The 14,705-nt window shown below is 36.3% G+C and overlaps 1 protein-coding gene and 1 pseudogene across 10 annotated transcripts in view; one reads left to right on the top strand and one right to left on the bottom strand.

The window, feature by feature from the left end:
• The window catches only part of RABGAP1 (RAB GTPase activating protein 1), a 148,788-nt gene that overhangs the window by 96,922 nt on the left and 37,161 nt on the right, over window positions 1-14,705 (top strand). For all 10 annotated transcript variants that reach the window (XM_067040772.1, XM_067040774.1, XM_067040775.1 and 7 more), the window contains one exon: window positions 13,011-13,124. In XM_067040772.1, the coding sequence (XP_066896873.1) occupies window positions 13,011-13,124 (114 nt within the window). The remainder of the gene's footprint in view (window positions 1-13,010; window positions 13,125-14,705) is intronic.
• Window positions 7,169-12,155, bottom strand: LOC131761475 (COP9 signalosome complex subunit 2 pseudogene; annotated as a pseudogene).

Here is a 14,705-nt window from a genome sequence, read left to right as displayed (position 1 = left end):
CAAATATGGGAAAATCTGCCAAGTACACATTTTGCCCTTTGGCTTCTCTCCCAAGATTGGAAATATGCCAACATCATAAATCTCAAGTCTGATGGGAAAGAGCTATCACTGATGGCAAGGCCTTATGCTACCTGCCTTCCATGCAGTATTTAATTTGCTTCTCATAAACTCTGCAAGGCAGTGACCATTGCATAAATTTTACAGATAGGGATATTAAGGCTCAGACCAGTTAAGTGACTTATCCAAGGTCATACAGTTAGAAGTAGGAGAAGTAGTTTTCAGAGACAGAACTGCCTGACCCTAGAGTCAGTGTTCTAACTATCACATTGTGTTCTATTACATTGTGTGACCTCAGTAGAGCACCTAAAATCCGTCTTCTCTATTCTTTGTCAAAAGTCCAGTTCCAGTCTTCACATAGTTGTAGCCAGATTCTGCAGTGCCATCAGTTACTTCCATGTTTATGGAAATTTAGTTACAGTTTGTTCTGTGTTTGACATGTTTGGAATGGAAATTTTAAAACATTAATTACTGAATACAGTATTTCATTTATTTAAATGTGTTTAAGATTAATTTCTTGTCTCCCACTGGTCGAGCTTTTAAAAAGTCTTTTATTAAATGCTATTCAGTGGCAATTTTACTAGAATTACGATTTTTGCCTATAAGAGCAAATCACCAGGATAAATATACAAAGTTATATGTACCCACAAATCCAGTTTATACTAAAATTCCTGCTATTGCATTGGTATGGAATAACAGCACTGCAAGTTGAAAGAAAACTGATTTGAAGATCAGTGGTGCTAGTTACACATAGGGACAAGTAAAATTATGTTTGCATGAATATACATTTTTATGTTCTTGAAATCTGAATTTAAGGTAAAAATGTTTTTGTGCTGTCAGTGTTAAATGAGCCCATCAATCAGATACTTATTTCTAGAATTTTTTTTGATTGAACTATGAAATGCTATTGAGGGGCTTTAATTTGTTGTATACAAATACACTGTACCTCATTACTAAGGTATTGAGGTACCTTATTAGAATATTTACAATTCAGAAAAGTAGGAAAATGTAAATAAGAAAGATTTGGAAAATAGAGATAGAACAGGAAGATAATACACAGATATACAGGCCATGACCTCCTGTATTGTTTAAGATTGGGCTGCAAATTAGGTCTGAGGGTTTTGGAGGCCGAAACAAAAATGGACATTTAATCATTGTCCATGGGGAAAAAAATAGCCATATTTCTTTAGAAGAAACAGAATTTCTGATAAGGACACTGAGTAATGTGGTAGGAGGTGTCCTCACCACCATGAGATACAAGATTTCTATGACAATTTTTTTTTAATAGTGTCTCAAAACATGCCAGTAGCACAGTTTCATGAAGGCGGTTCTTTGAGAGGCCAGGATATTGTGGTCTAACAATACATCTATCAAGTGGTCAACCCTAATCAAAGAATAAAACCATAATAATTTAAAATATTATTATTATTATTTTTTTTTTTTTTTTTGGTATGCGGGCCTCACTGCTGTGGCCTCTCCCGTTGCGGAGCACAGGCTCTGGACGCGCAGGCTCAGCGGCCCTGGCTCACTGGCCTAGCTGCTCTGCGGCATGTGGGATCTTCCCGGACCCGGTAACGAACCCGTGTCCCCTGCATCGGCAGGCGGACTCTCAACCACTGCGCCACCAGGGGAGCACTACATATTTTTTTTTTAAACCTGAAATGATTAAGATACATGTTGGAGGCCACCTAGCATTTAGGGAAAATGCCTTTTCTTTGAATAATTTACAAAAGGGCCACATGTTGAGACTTTTTTCACTTTGTTTTTATGTTTAAGAGCATTATACATTTCTCTGTGTAGTTAGAGCTTTAGCAATTTCTGCTTTTTCATAAACACTGAATACCCTTCATATGAGTAAAAGGAGGAAGCACATTTTCAAAGTCTGTATCATGTTGATTTTAGTTATGAGTCTAGAAGACAAAAGCATTTTTTCATATATTAGGAATTATAAATGCCATTCACTACTGATAAGAGGATTTCTTCACTTTTATAGTATGTTTATTTGGGTTAAGAACGTGAACTAGAAAGCTGAACCAGTTGGGTTCCAGTCCCAGCTCCTCACTTTGCTTGCCAGGTGATTTAACTTCCTTCCTCATTTGCCAAATGGGGGACGTAATAGAGCCCACCTCAGGGGGTTGTATCCGTATATAAGGTGCTTAGAACAGTGACTACAGATCCTTGTTAGCTCTAGTTATTGTGGCTTAAATAATTATCTTTAAGTCTGTAAAAGTGAGTTTGTCAATAGGAAGTAAGTGGCTCTGAACCTTATATGTATCATATATCCCCTGAGAATTCACTTATTCAGAAAATATTTATTGAGTTCCTACCATTTGTCAGGTACTCTTCTAGGTGCTGGAGATGAATGTGAACAAAACAGAAATCTCTGCCTTCCTGAAGCTTCACATTCTAGTGAATCTGTTAAAATCTAAGAATGTTCTTAGAAAAATACACACAAAACTTTGCAGTCAGTGTCAGAGAATTTATAGTAAACCTTGAATCTGTTTATTAAATCTCAGGCTAAGAATACCATACATACCGTGTTTTTATTTTGTCAGAATTCCTGTGAGGCGTTCCTTAAGATGGCTACAGTATTTGATTTTAAAAGACAGAGCTATTTTTTAAGCGACAAAATAATTGTTAACTGTTTTTCTTAATCATCTTTTTTGACTCTGTTAAAATGGTGTTAATAGAAATGCTATTAGATTTAACATGACCCATTGAAATGAAATTTCCAGATTTTGCAGGTTTTTGTAGGCCCATCTTGATCTTGCCCAAACACAAGAACATCTGTTTTCATAGGCTTAAAAGTCTTATTCTTCACCTTTTCACTTAAGCAATTCTGCTACTTCCAAAACACATGAAATTAAATTACAAATGACAGGAGCTACATTTAATTAAGAAAAATGATTTTACCTCCAGAAGGGTTTTAGTCCTCATTTATTAATTTTTAAGTATAGTACTCCTTCAATTTCATTTTCCTTCTTTTGAGTTTTTATCCTAGGGAATTTAAAAAACTAAGTCTTTAAAATCACTTCTGACAATCTGTAGCTGACTTTTAAAGAGCAAAATGTAACCAAAAAATTACCTTATTTCTGTGAAACGTAAAGAGAGGATATAGCATGATGGATTTGAGTGGAATTTTGGTGGTATTTGTTTTGTTTTCGTAAGTATTACATGATGGCTTTTAACAAAGCATTTATAACATTTTGGATAGTCTTAAGAAGATCTTTTTCTTTAGGCAGCAAGCTACTTTGGAAATAATCTTCTGTATGCTGGTTATTTCTCATGGCAGCCTTCCACTGCATTTTCTTTGTTTGGGTACTTTCTTTTTCTTCCTGCCATTCTTAGCTTTCTATTTTTCAACTTGAGTTTACAAAGGGTGTGTATTCAGAGGGTTTCCGTCAGTTCCCAGTACCTTGTTAATCCTGAGAAGTTACTCAGAGAGCCAATTCTCACAGTAAGGTATAAAAATAGTCATCCAGAAAAATTACAGAATGTGGTACCACTGTGATTTGACCTAATGGATGACTTTCAAAACCAAGATGGGAGAAGGAAACAGCACAAATGTTATTTCCTTAGATTTTTCTCTGCACGGATTATTTTAGACAAGGCTTACAATTTAAGAAAGTAACAAAACGTCACTATTGCTTTCTTATATACACTAAAAAGAGCATAAGAATTGGGGACAAGAAAGAAATCATCTAGAAATCAATTGCATCAACAGAGCCTCCTTTTTATTACTATTGAGCTTGTACCCACAGCATTCATTTCACCAGTTTTATTCCACAAATTTAGTCCAGCGTTTTCTTGAGTGCCTCATAAGTGCAAATCTTAGTATGATATGTTTGTTTCAATTAGTGAACCAATACTGATATATTACTATCAACTGAAGTCCATGTTTTATTTAGATTTCCTTTATTTATTCTTTATGTCCTTTTTCTCTTCCAGATCCCATCCAGGATACTTCGTTATATTTAGTCCTTCTGTCTCCTTAGACTCCTCTTGACTGTTTCAGTTTCTTAGACTTTCCTTGTTTTTGATGACTTTGGCAGCTTTAAGGAATACTGGTCAGGTATTTTATAGAATGTCCCTCATTTGGAATTTGATGTTTTTCTCATAAGGTTATGAGTTTAGGGGGGAAAGAACACATAGGTAAAGTCCCATTTCCATTACCTCATATCAACTGTATGTACTATCAACATGACTTGCCACTATTAGTGTGTACGTTGCTCATCTGGCTAAGGTCATGTTTGTCAGATTTCTCCATTGTCGTTACTCTTTTTTTCCCCCTTACCATACTGTACTCTTCAGAAGGAAGACACTGTGCACAGCCCACACAGGAGTGGGCCCCCTCCATGAGGGCGGGGTGGTTTTTTTGTGTGTGTTTCTTTTCCGGCTGTGCCGCATGGCATGCAGGATCTTAGTTCCCGGACCAGGGGTCGAACCTGTGCCCCCCTGTGGTAGAAACAGAGTCTTAACCACTGGACCAGCAGGGAAGTCCCAGGGCAGGGTGTTTTCATAAATTATTTGGAATTCTTCTTCATGGGAGATTTGTCTTTTCCCCCCATTTATTTACTTATTTGGTTGTTTGTTTATATAAGTATAGATTCATGGATATTTATTTTATACTTTAGATTATAATCCAGTAATACTTCATTAATTTTGTTGCTTACATTGTTCCAGCTTTGGCTACTGGGAACTCTGGCTCATGTTTCCCTTTGACATGTTCCCATCGTTGTGGGTTTGTTTTCTTTGTGGTGTGAGTCAGGGGGGAAGTTCTTCATTACTCTGTGCCAATTCTAGATGTTCCAGGATCATCTCGTATATTTCCTGCCCCAGCACTAGGATCAGCCATTTCCATAAGGAGCCTTGGTTCCTTTTATTAGTAAATGGTATTAGAAACCAAGATCCTGGCACTAGGTGTGCTCATTGCTACTGGGTGTTTTTGCTTCTAGGCCATCGCAACTGACAGGACAAGGAAATATATGCATAATAGTGCCTTTTTTTTTTTTTTTTTTTTTTTTTTTTTTACATCTGTCAGCATGTGGGTTCAGCAAACAATGCATTGGAATTAGAATGGGATAGAGTCAGTAAACTTATGTGTAGTTCTTTGCAACTTTAGGTACAATTCTTAGTTATATACAGACTAGAAGGAGGCCAAGACAAGTACATAAGTGACTATTCCAAAACAGCAGGGCAGCTGCTGTGAGGGTGCTACCAGTGTGGTATATAAATTGGTACAACTTTTCTGGAGGACAAATTGGCATTGTAAGTCAAAATCCAAATACAAGAGTTACGCTGGATCTTTGGGGGAAAGGAGTGATTGTGGAAATAATCTCTTCCCCCTTAAGAATCATGGCTCTACTTTACAGCCTTGTTTATAGTAAAAGGAGTAGAACAGCCTGAATCTTCCAAAGTCAGAGATTTGCCCTAGTAAATTATGGTATAGCCATGTGACAGGTTACTGTGCATTAAAAATGGTAGGGTAGGATAACTGTCAGATAACAGGAAAAAAGGCTCACAACATTTTACAGTTAGTAAAAATTAATTTTCAGAACAATGTAAGCTCATTTTATAAAAATAGTTATATAGAAAGTTAGATATATGCTTATCAAACATTAGCTGCAGTGAAATTATCTTTTCTTCTCATTTTCCCCAGTATTATTATTGTAAGGGAGCAAAAATGTTTTATTAAAATAAGAAAACAAAAAGGGTTTGTTATTATACTAAGAAAATAAAAGGTTAGATTTTTCCTTTTAAGATGCAGTAAGGTATATCATTAATTTGGGGTTATGTTTGGGGAACAGTGACTAGTCCCATTTGACAGGAGTGTGGGGAGGGGAAATAAGAAAGGTTTGGATTTTAGTGTGAGGTGTTAATTCTTAGTATTTGTTTAGTGAATAAATTTTTAAAGTGCTATTATTTTAGAGTATGGTATTTAATGAAATTATTTCCGACAATGTATGTATGTATTCCATTATATGGATAGTAATTTGTTTATCTCTTTTTTTATTAATGGACATTTGGGGTTTCTAGTTTTTGGCCATTACAGATAAGGTTATTATGAACATTTTTGTACATTTTTGGTTTTCTTTTGGACACATGTTTTTCTTTCTCCTGTGTGATACTTAGGAGTGAAATTGCTGGATCTCTGTAAATGCCTATTTAACTTTACAGGAAACAGCTATGTAATTCACTAAAGTGGATGTATCATTTTATATCTCCATTAGCAACAGTTAAGTTCCAGTTGTTTCATATCCTCACCAACATTTGGTATTGTTTTTTTATTTTAGCCAGTCTAATATGTTTCAATGTGTATGTTTAGAGTTTCTGAATTGTGTATGCTGTTTGTATTGCTGCTTGAAATATAAGGGACAATATGGCACTATAATTACAGGGTTTCATTTAAATCTTTACTATGTTGCAGATACAGAAATATACAGACTTTGGAGAATTGACTTTTGTAAAATGCAGCAAACATTTTTAAGATTCATTATTACATGAAAAATAGTGTTCAAAGGTAAATACATTTCAAGTTGTTGCAGCTTGTTTGTGACAGAATTTCTGCAAGTAAAACATAAAAAGTTAATCAGTAGTAACATGTCAGTATATTCAAAATCATTACAAAAATCTTCTCTCTGGTCATGTTGCTGGTGACAAATTCTTGTGTTGTATATTTAGAGAAGGGCTTGGCAAACTGTGGCAAATCCAGCATGCTTCTTGTTTTGAAAATAAAGTTTTAATAGAATGCAGAAATGCTTGTTTATTTACATATTGTCTACAGCTACTTTTTCTCTACAAAGGGAGAGTTGAGTAAATATTTGCCATCTGGCTCTTAACAAAAAGTTTGCAAAATGTTAATACTGCATGATCATATGGCAGTTTTGTTTTTTTCTGGAGATTAAAGCTGTTTTTCTTACGATAAATGAAGCAACCAAAACATAAAGCCAGTTGATAAAAAAGAACTACTTCTGCCATCACTTCAGTAGTTTTCAGGACCTATCACCTTACAGTAGTTTTGCCATTCCCTGTTCTTTTAAGGTTTATGTCTCTGCATGATTGCCTCAAGTACATTTGTAAAAGCTTGTTCTCTGTTAAGCCATTTTACTAATTATAGTCTGATGAAAGGATGTATTTGGTTGACTTAATCAATTTGGCCATGAATAGTGTCAGCCAATATGCCTTGTACTAGCAAGTTCCCTATGTCAGCTACATTTATGTTTAAGTCCTTAGAAATAAAAGAACTATTATGTATTGTGGTATAAATCTTAATTTTGTCAGCACTTGGGTTTCAATATTTTACAAAAGCTCTTTGCTGTGTTCTCTCAGGAAGGAATCATCCATAACGTTACTGTGATTTGTTTTCAGAATCTTTTCAAATTTAACGATGTCATTATTCTGATAGGAACTTACTGAATTCATCATTGTTAGAATTTTTGGATCATTTTTGCACAGCTTGGCCTCTGGCAAGTCAAATGGATTTATTCCCAAGTTCTTCAGCATATTTCCTAAGACCAAATATTTTAAGCAAGTGGTTCACATGGAACTCCTCGATTTATTATCATTCTTGAAGGCTTCAAAAATTCAGCATGTGAATTTTCAAAATCACCTAATCTCAAGGGCATTTCCCCCCTTACTTATCTGATGACTCCCATGATCAAATGGTTGAGGGATGGCAGATGGATGAGAACTAACCACTTACAGAGTTTTTTCAGTTTTTTGTTATATTCCCATTCTATGTGCATTTGAATGTCTAAGTCATATATCTCATAATTGTATATCCTTTTTCAAGTTATCTTTATCATCAGTCTAATATGACTGATAAAATTGGCATAAAATATTTTGAAGCTTTCCATATTCCTCTCAATTCCTCATATAAATTTCTAACCTTCATGCTTGTCGTAAGCCAGAATCTATCATTCTTGGCATGTTTCAGAACTTTAATTGTTGTTTCATAAAATTCCTAGAGTGAATTCATCTGACATTAAAAAAAATCTGAATTCTCTTTTGGAAATATTCCTGTGGATATATAATTCAAGAACAGAATTAACAGCTTTTCCAGAATAATTTCTTGTGGCTGAACTCCAAATATAGATCAATAAAATGTCCATTCATCTTTTCTGGAACGTTTTCTCAATGTGAAATTTATTTTAATCATTGTTTTAGTGCTTTAAGTCCCCTTTCTCCTTTTTGTTTTCAAGTTCCAGAACTTCTCAGAAACTACTTAATGCTGCTTTGGGTCATCTTCCTTCAGTGCTTTGAAATTATCATTCTGATTTTCCAAATCTCCATTGATTGCATTAGTCTCTGCGGAGTGTTCCAGGTGGTAGCCCTCCTATCATCGCACAAGAAATCATTCTCCTTGGTAGACACTTTGGCTGGCTAGCTCATTGTGGTTTTAATTGGCATTGTCCTGGTAACTACCTTTTCATTTGCTTATTTGCCATTTGTATATTTTCTTTTATAAAGTGCTCAGTTTTTGTCCATTTTAGTAATTGTCTCTTTCTTTAAGTTCTGTATATATTCTGGATACAGTTCCTTTTGAGATATATGTACCACTTGCCTATTTCTTTTCTTAATGGCATCTTTTATAAGCAGAAAATTTTTAATTTTAGTTAAGTTCAGTTTATTATTTTTCCTTTTAATGATTCTAGGGGTGCAATAAGTTTTTGTCATGCTGCAGTTTCACAGTTGAAGCTGGGACTATTTATGGTCTGTTGTTTGAGCTGTTCATGAAACAGAAATTTATTTCAAATAAAGATTTCTTAATTCCCAGTATGCCTGTGGTTTTCTCTTTGTGTTGCTATTTTACATTCTGTGTGTTGGTTAAAATTAAAACTGAGTTCAAGAGAATTCCCTGGTGGTCCAGAGGTTAGGAGGACTCGGCGCTTTCACGGCAGGGCCCAGGTTCAATCCCTGGTTGGGGAACTAAGATTCCGCAAGTCGTGTGGTACGGCCAAAAATAAATAAATTTTAAAAACTGAGTTCAAGAGAATTCACATATCCTAGGCTGAATAAAAATTGTTAACCCACAATAATACAGCTTTTTTTTTTTTTTTTTGCGGTACGCGGGCCTCTCACTGTTGTGGACTCACCTGTTGCGGAGCAGGACTCCGGACGCGCAGGCGCAGTGGCCATGGCTCACGGGCCCAGCCGCTCCGCGGCATGTGGGATCTTCCCAGGGCACGAACCCGTGTCCCCTACCTCGGCAGGCGGACTCTCAACCACTGCGCCACCAGGGAAGCCCTACAGCATATATTTTTGATACAGACTCCTTTTCCTTGTCATTTCTCTTAATAATTCTAGGGTGATTTGATTTATTTTGCATTTAGAGCTAGACTCAAAGTCTTTGTTGTATTTCTCATGACAGTTATTTTCTCTTGCCTGCGTGTGACACAATTTGGAAGTCACTAATGAGTCAATCATTATAGCAGTCTTGGTTTTTTCAGGTATTTAGTTGGAATATCTTTTAAATTATTAAGAAGGTTCTTTTCTGATTTAGTTTAGTGCCTCTTTCACATAAGTCTTGAATTAATAAACGTTAGCATTAGAGATTCTAGTTTAGGGAGAGCTGTTGACTACATGAGCATTGCCATCACTCAATCTTAAGGAAGCTTTTGGACTTTTTATTCGATATATTTATCAAGCACTAAGTATGTGTCATGCATTGTGCTAGGCTCTGTGGAAGTTACAAAACTAAAGTACAATTTCTGCCCCTACATGAATAGCTTTATAGGAAGATAAGATATACAAAAATAAAAATAATACATATTCTAGGAACCATATTGTCGAGTATTCTGTATATCAGTGTGTGTGTGTGTGTGCGCGCGTGCATGCATATGTGCATTTGTGTGCATGAGTGTGTGCTTGTGTTTGTTCAGAGGACAGCCCCAGCTGTCAGCCATGCTGGAGACTTTGCTCACTTTCACTTTTATCAAGTGTTTTATGTACATGTCAGACAATACTGGAATCTCTTTACATGTTTATAATTTATAGACACATTTAATGTAACCCTCACTACAACTTTGTAAGGTAGATGCTATTAGCCAGAGAAAATAAGAAGCTCACCTAAAGTTTTTTAGCCAAGTAAGAGATGAGCCAGCTTTCAAACCCAGATATGTCTGACTCTAAGCTATGCCCCTGGTTCTAAGGCCTTAAGGTAAAGATGGATTGACATCGTTCCCATCATTTAGGTACATATAGCTAAATTAGTACTGGGAATTCTTAATCTAAAGGACCTGCATCATCATGGGTCTCGTTTTCAATTGTATGAGTATCCCCTTTTGTTTGTTTTTCCATTTTAAAATCAACTTTATTTAGATGTAATTTATATACAGTAAAATTCACCAGTTTTAAGTGAACAACTCAATATGTTTTAATTATCACCACAGATATGATGGATAATAATTCCATCACTTCAAAAAGTTCTCTAATACCTCTTAAAAATCAGCCTTCTCCCTTTAGTCCCAGCCTCGTCCAAACACTGATCTGCTTTATATAACTTATGATTTTGCTTTTCTAGAATTTCATGTACATGGAATTATAGAAAATAGTCTCTTGTGTCTGTCTTCTTTCACATAGTCTAATGCTTTTGAGGTATATCAGTAGGTTTTTTCCCTTTTTATTGCTGAGTAGTATTCTATCACTATATGCACATACCACAGTTTATTTATCCATTTACCCGTTGGAGCACATTTACATTGTTTCCAGTATGGGCTATTAGGAATGAAGCTGCTATGGACATTTGAGTTCAAGTATTTGCATATATTTGTATTTTCATTTCTCTTGGATAAATACATAGGAGTGGAATCACTGAATTGTATGGGAAGCGTACGTCTAACTTTATATATAAGAAACTTCCAAACTGTTTCTAAAGTATTTGTACCATTCTGCATTCCCACCAGCAATGTATGAGAGTTCCAGCTGTTTCTCACCCTTTGCCAGTCCTTGGTATATTGGGTCCTTTTAATATTAACGTTTAGTGGGCTTGTAGAGGAATCTCATTGTGGTTTTAATTTATATTTTGCTGATAACTAATGATGTTGAAATTTTTTATGTGCTTATTTGCTATCTATATGTCTTATTTTATGAAGCATCTATTCAGTATTTTACTACCATTTCCCCCCTTTTAAAAATCAGTTGTTTGTCTTATTTTGAGAGTTATATATCTGGATTCAACTCCATTATCCGATAGATTTTAGAGGTAATTTATCATATAAATTCATGGTCATGGCTTACATTTTCATGTTTTTAACAGTGGTTTTTGAATATTAAAAACTTTTAGTTTGATGAGGTCCAGTTTATCATTTTTTCTTTTCTGATTCTGTGACTCATAGGGACCACTCTACGTAGCTCTGCAGCTCACTTTCTGTTCAGCTTTGCCTCTCCAGTACTCTGAGCTATAAATTCTAGCTACCTTGCCCTCCCTGAATTCTGCTCTCTTTTTTCTCAGCTCCAGGGAGGCACTCCCCATCCCCAGCTCTGTTTCAGTTCCTTCTCCACATGTGCTACAGCCTGGAAGCTGCCACCAGACAAATACCTGTTGTATTCTTAGGTCTCACCTTGGATTTTGTCCTGTCAGGGATCACCACAGTTCTGAGCTGCCTTAACTGCTGTTAATGATGTATTTAAAGACTAGTAGTCTGCCAGTAAATCTCCTTGGAAAGCAGTTTGGCAATGTCTTTGAAGGTTTAAATAGTCTACAGGTTAAAAAAGATAGGCTTTAAAGATGGTTCACCAGAGATGGAGTTTGAGGCGGTAAGACTAGTGTTTAAGGGTACAGACTTGTAATGAGTAGTAAATAAGCCAGAGATCTAATGCACAGTATTATAAATATAGACAGTAATGTTGTACTATAATTATGTAATGTGATATTGCTATAGCAATCATATTACAATATAGTATAAATATATCAAAAGTAACATGCTGTACACTTTAAATTTACACAATGTTATATGTCAAATTTATTCAGTAAAAAAAAAAATCTTTTTTAATGTAAAGTTAGTTCAGATCCCACAACTGTAAAATATTTATGGCCCTGGGAACCTGATTACCTGAAAGGCTAGAGAAATTACCTGACAAGAAAGAATATCACTCATTTTTCACTTGAAACAGGAGTATCAGGCTCTTGGATGGTGTGCTGAATATGATGTAGTCTCACCAAGGAGAATCAAGTCTATTGTCTTAGCTATGAAGACAATGCATTGTTAAAACAGAAGGTCATGTTTTTGTGTTCTAGTTATTTACCATGTGAGCAAATAAAATTTAACAAGGGGAAGCTATTAGAAATAGCTGGATGCTTAACATATTTTATGACATTATTGACATTTGTTCAGTTTTAGTAACTCATTGTAGAAGAGGAAACAGTTTTTCTTCATTGGTAAAAGCAAGGAATATTTTCCCATAGCCTGTTTGAATCCCTTGGCGTTTAATAGTCTAGTTTCCTATTGAGTAGACCACCATGTGAATTTTTATGCCATTTGTCCCTAGGATAAACCCCAGTCATTTCTCTTTTCCCTTTGAGAACCTGGCACATGAGTTTTGTGCCAAAGGATCAATTAAAGCAGCAATTTTTGTACCCAGTTTTTCTAACGGGAGCACTTTGCCTCCTTCTTTTGAGATTAGGTTGAGTGTTTTCCTGGAGGCAGTCCATTTTGAATCACATTTTCCCTTTTACAGTAGAAAGGTTACTAGCTGCACTTCCTTGCAACAGGGGTGGAATAGACATGAGGTGTATAGAGTGAAATGGGTTGATTTTCTTTCATCTTTTTTTCCCCTTAATATTTATTTTTGCTTTGGCTTCCTTGAAGACACAGTAACTCTGGGCATGCATATGTGTATGTATGTCCCTGCAGCATTTTAAAGCATGTAAATGAGAAGACCTTGTTGTATAAGCCCAAACAAGTACAGATGTACTTGACTACTAAACCTTCTCTTTCCTAATGTTTCCACAGGAGTCTCCCCAGGACAGTGCTATCACTCGTGATATTAACCGGACATTCCCAGCGCATGACTACTTTAAGGACACAGGAGGAGATGGACAAGATTCCTTATATAAAATATGCAAGGTATTTCATATGAAAAAAAAAAAAGACTTTTTTTTTTTTTTTTAAATTTTTGACTACGTTGGGTCTTCGTTGCTGTGCACGGGCTTTCTCTAGCTGAGGCGAGAGGGAGCCACTCTTCGCTGCAGTACGTGGGCTTCTCATTGCCGTGGCTTCTCCACAATGAGAGAGCATGGATTCTAGGTGCGTGGGCTTCAAGTAATTGAGGCTCATGGGTTCTAGAGCGCAGGCTCAGTAGTTGTGACGCACGGGCTTAGTTGCTCCTCAGCATGTGGGATCCTCCCGGACGAGGGCTCGAACCCATGTCCCCTGCAGTGGCAGGCAGATTCTTAAGCACTGAGCCACAAGGGAAGTCCAAGACTTAGTTTTAAATGGTGATTCTGGTTCTTTGAAATTATGTAAAGGATAACTACAAAACGTAATTTGTATTTGATGTTCAAGAATGCAAAAAAAATGAGAGAAAAGTCTTTGTAAAATCAACAGTAACAACACAGTTTTAGATTCATAATGAACAGGATATAATTAAAAATAAAATGGTAGGATTTCTTTTACCCTTTTAATCTAGCTCTCCCTCACCTTCCTGCAAAATGTCCCAGAAAGAAACCCTGTGCTCACTGACTCTCATCCCTTACTTCTGACCCCACTGCACTCTTATTTCTTTCTCATCATGATCTTCATTGCAGCTCTCTCTGCTCCTGACTTCTCACCCTCCTGATTAAGCTCTCACTTCTCTTAACTACTTCACTGATTCTCTCGTGATTTTTCTCTCTGCCTGCTCCTAAAACAGAGGCCTTCCCCTAGGTGCTCAGTCACTGGTTCCTGTAGCTCTGCACTGTCTCCATGGGTGACCCTTTCCACTCCCACAGCTTCAGCTATCACCACTACACAGATGTTCCCAAATCTACATTAACTCAGGGCCTAAATTTCCAGCTGTTTGTTGGTCTCCATGTAAAAGTCTGTCAAGTACATCAGACAAAACAGGTCTAAAACTACGGTTCATTTAAAAAAACACTTTATTATGAAAATTTTCAAACATATATAAAAGTTGAATAGTGTAAATAAATTTGTATATATCCCTGTCCAGATTGGATATTTATCAATATATTGCCACAGTTGCATCATCTATCCTTTTAAAAAAATTTTCCTGATGTACTTTAAAGGAAACCTCAGACATTACAATCCTAAACTCTTCACCGTACATCTCTAAAAATAAGATCATTGAGCTTCCCTGGTGGCGCAGTGGTTGAGAATCCACCTGCCGATGCAGGGGACACGGGTTCGTGCCCCGGTCCAGGAAGATCCCACATGCTGCGGAGCGGCTGGGCCCGTGAGCCATGGCCGCTGAGCCTGCGCGTCCGGAGCCTGTGCTCCGCAACGGGAGAGACCACAACAGTGAGAGGCCCGCATACCACACAAAAAAATAAATAAATAAAAATAAATAAATAAAAATAAGATCATTATCCACCTGTATCATCCATTATTATCCATCAGTACCATCCAATAGCCACTCCATATTCAGATTTCCCTAAATGTCTTTATACGTTTAGTCAGAATGAGGATCCAGCAATATTCATACTGTAGTTA

This window comes from Kogia breviceps, chromosome 8 (assembly GCF_026419965.1).
Source record: "Kogia breviceps isolate mKogBre1 chromosome 8, mKogBre1 haplotype 1, whole genome shotgun sequence".
Lineage (NCBI taxonomy): Eukaryota > Metazoa > Chordata > Mammalia > Artiodactyla > Physeteridae > Kogia > Kogia breviceps.
The sequence above is the reverse complement of the archived record's forward strand: the minus strand, read 5'-3'. Positions and strand labels throughout refer to the sequence as shown.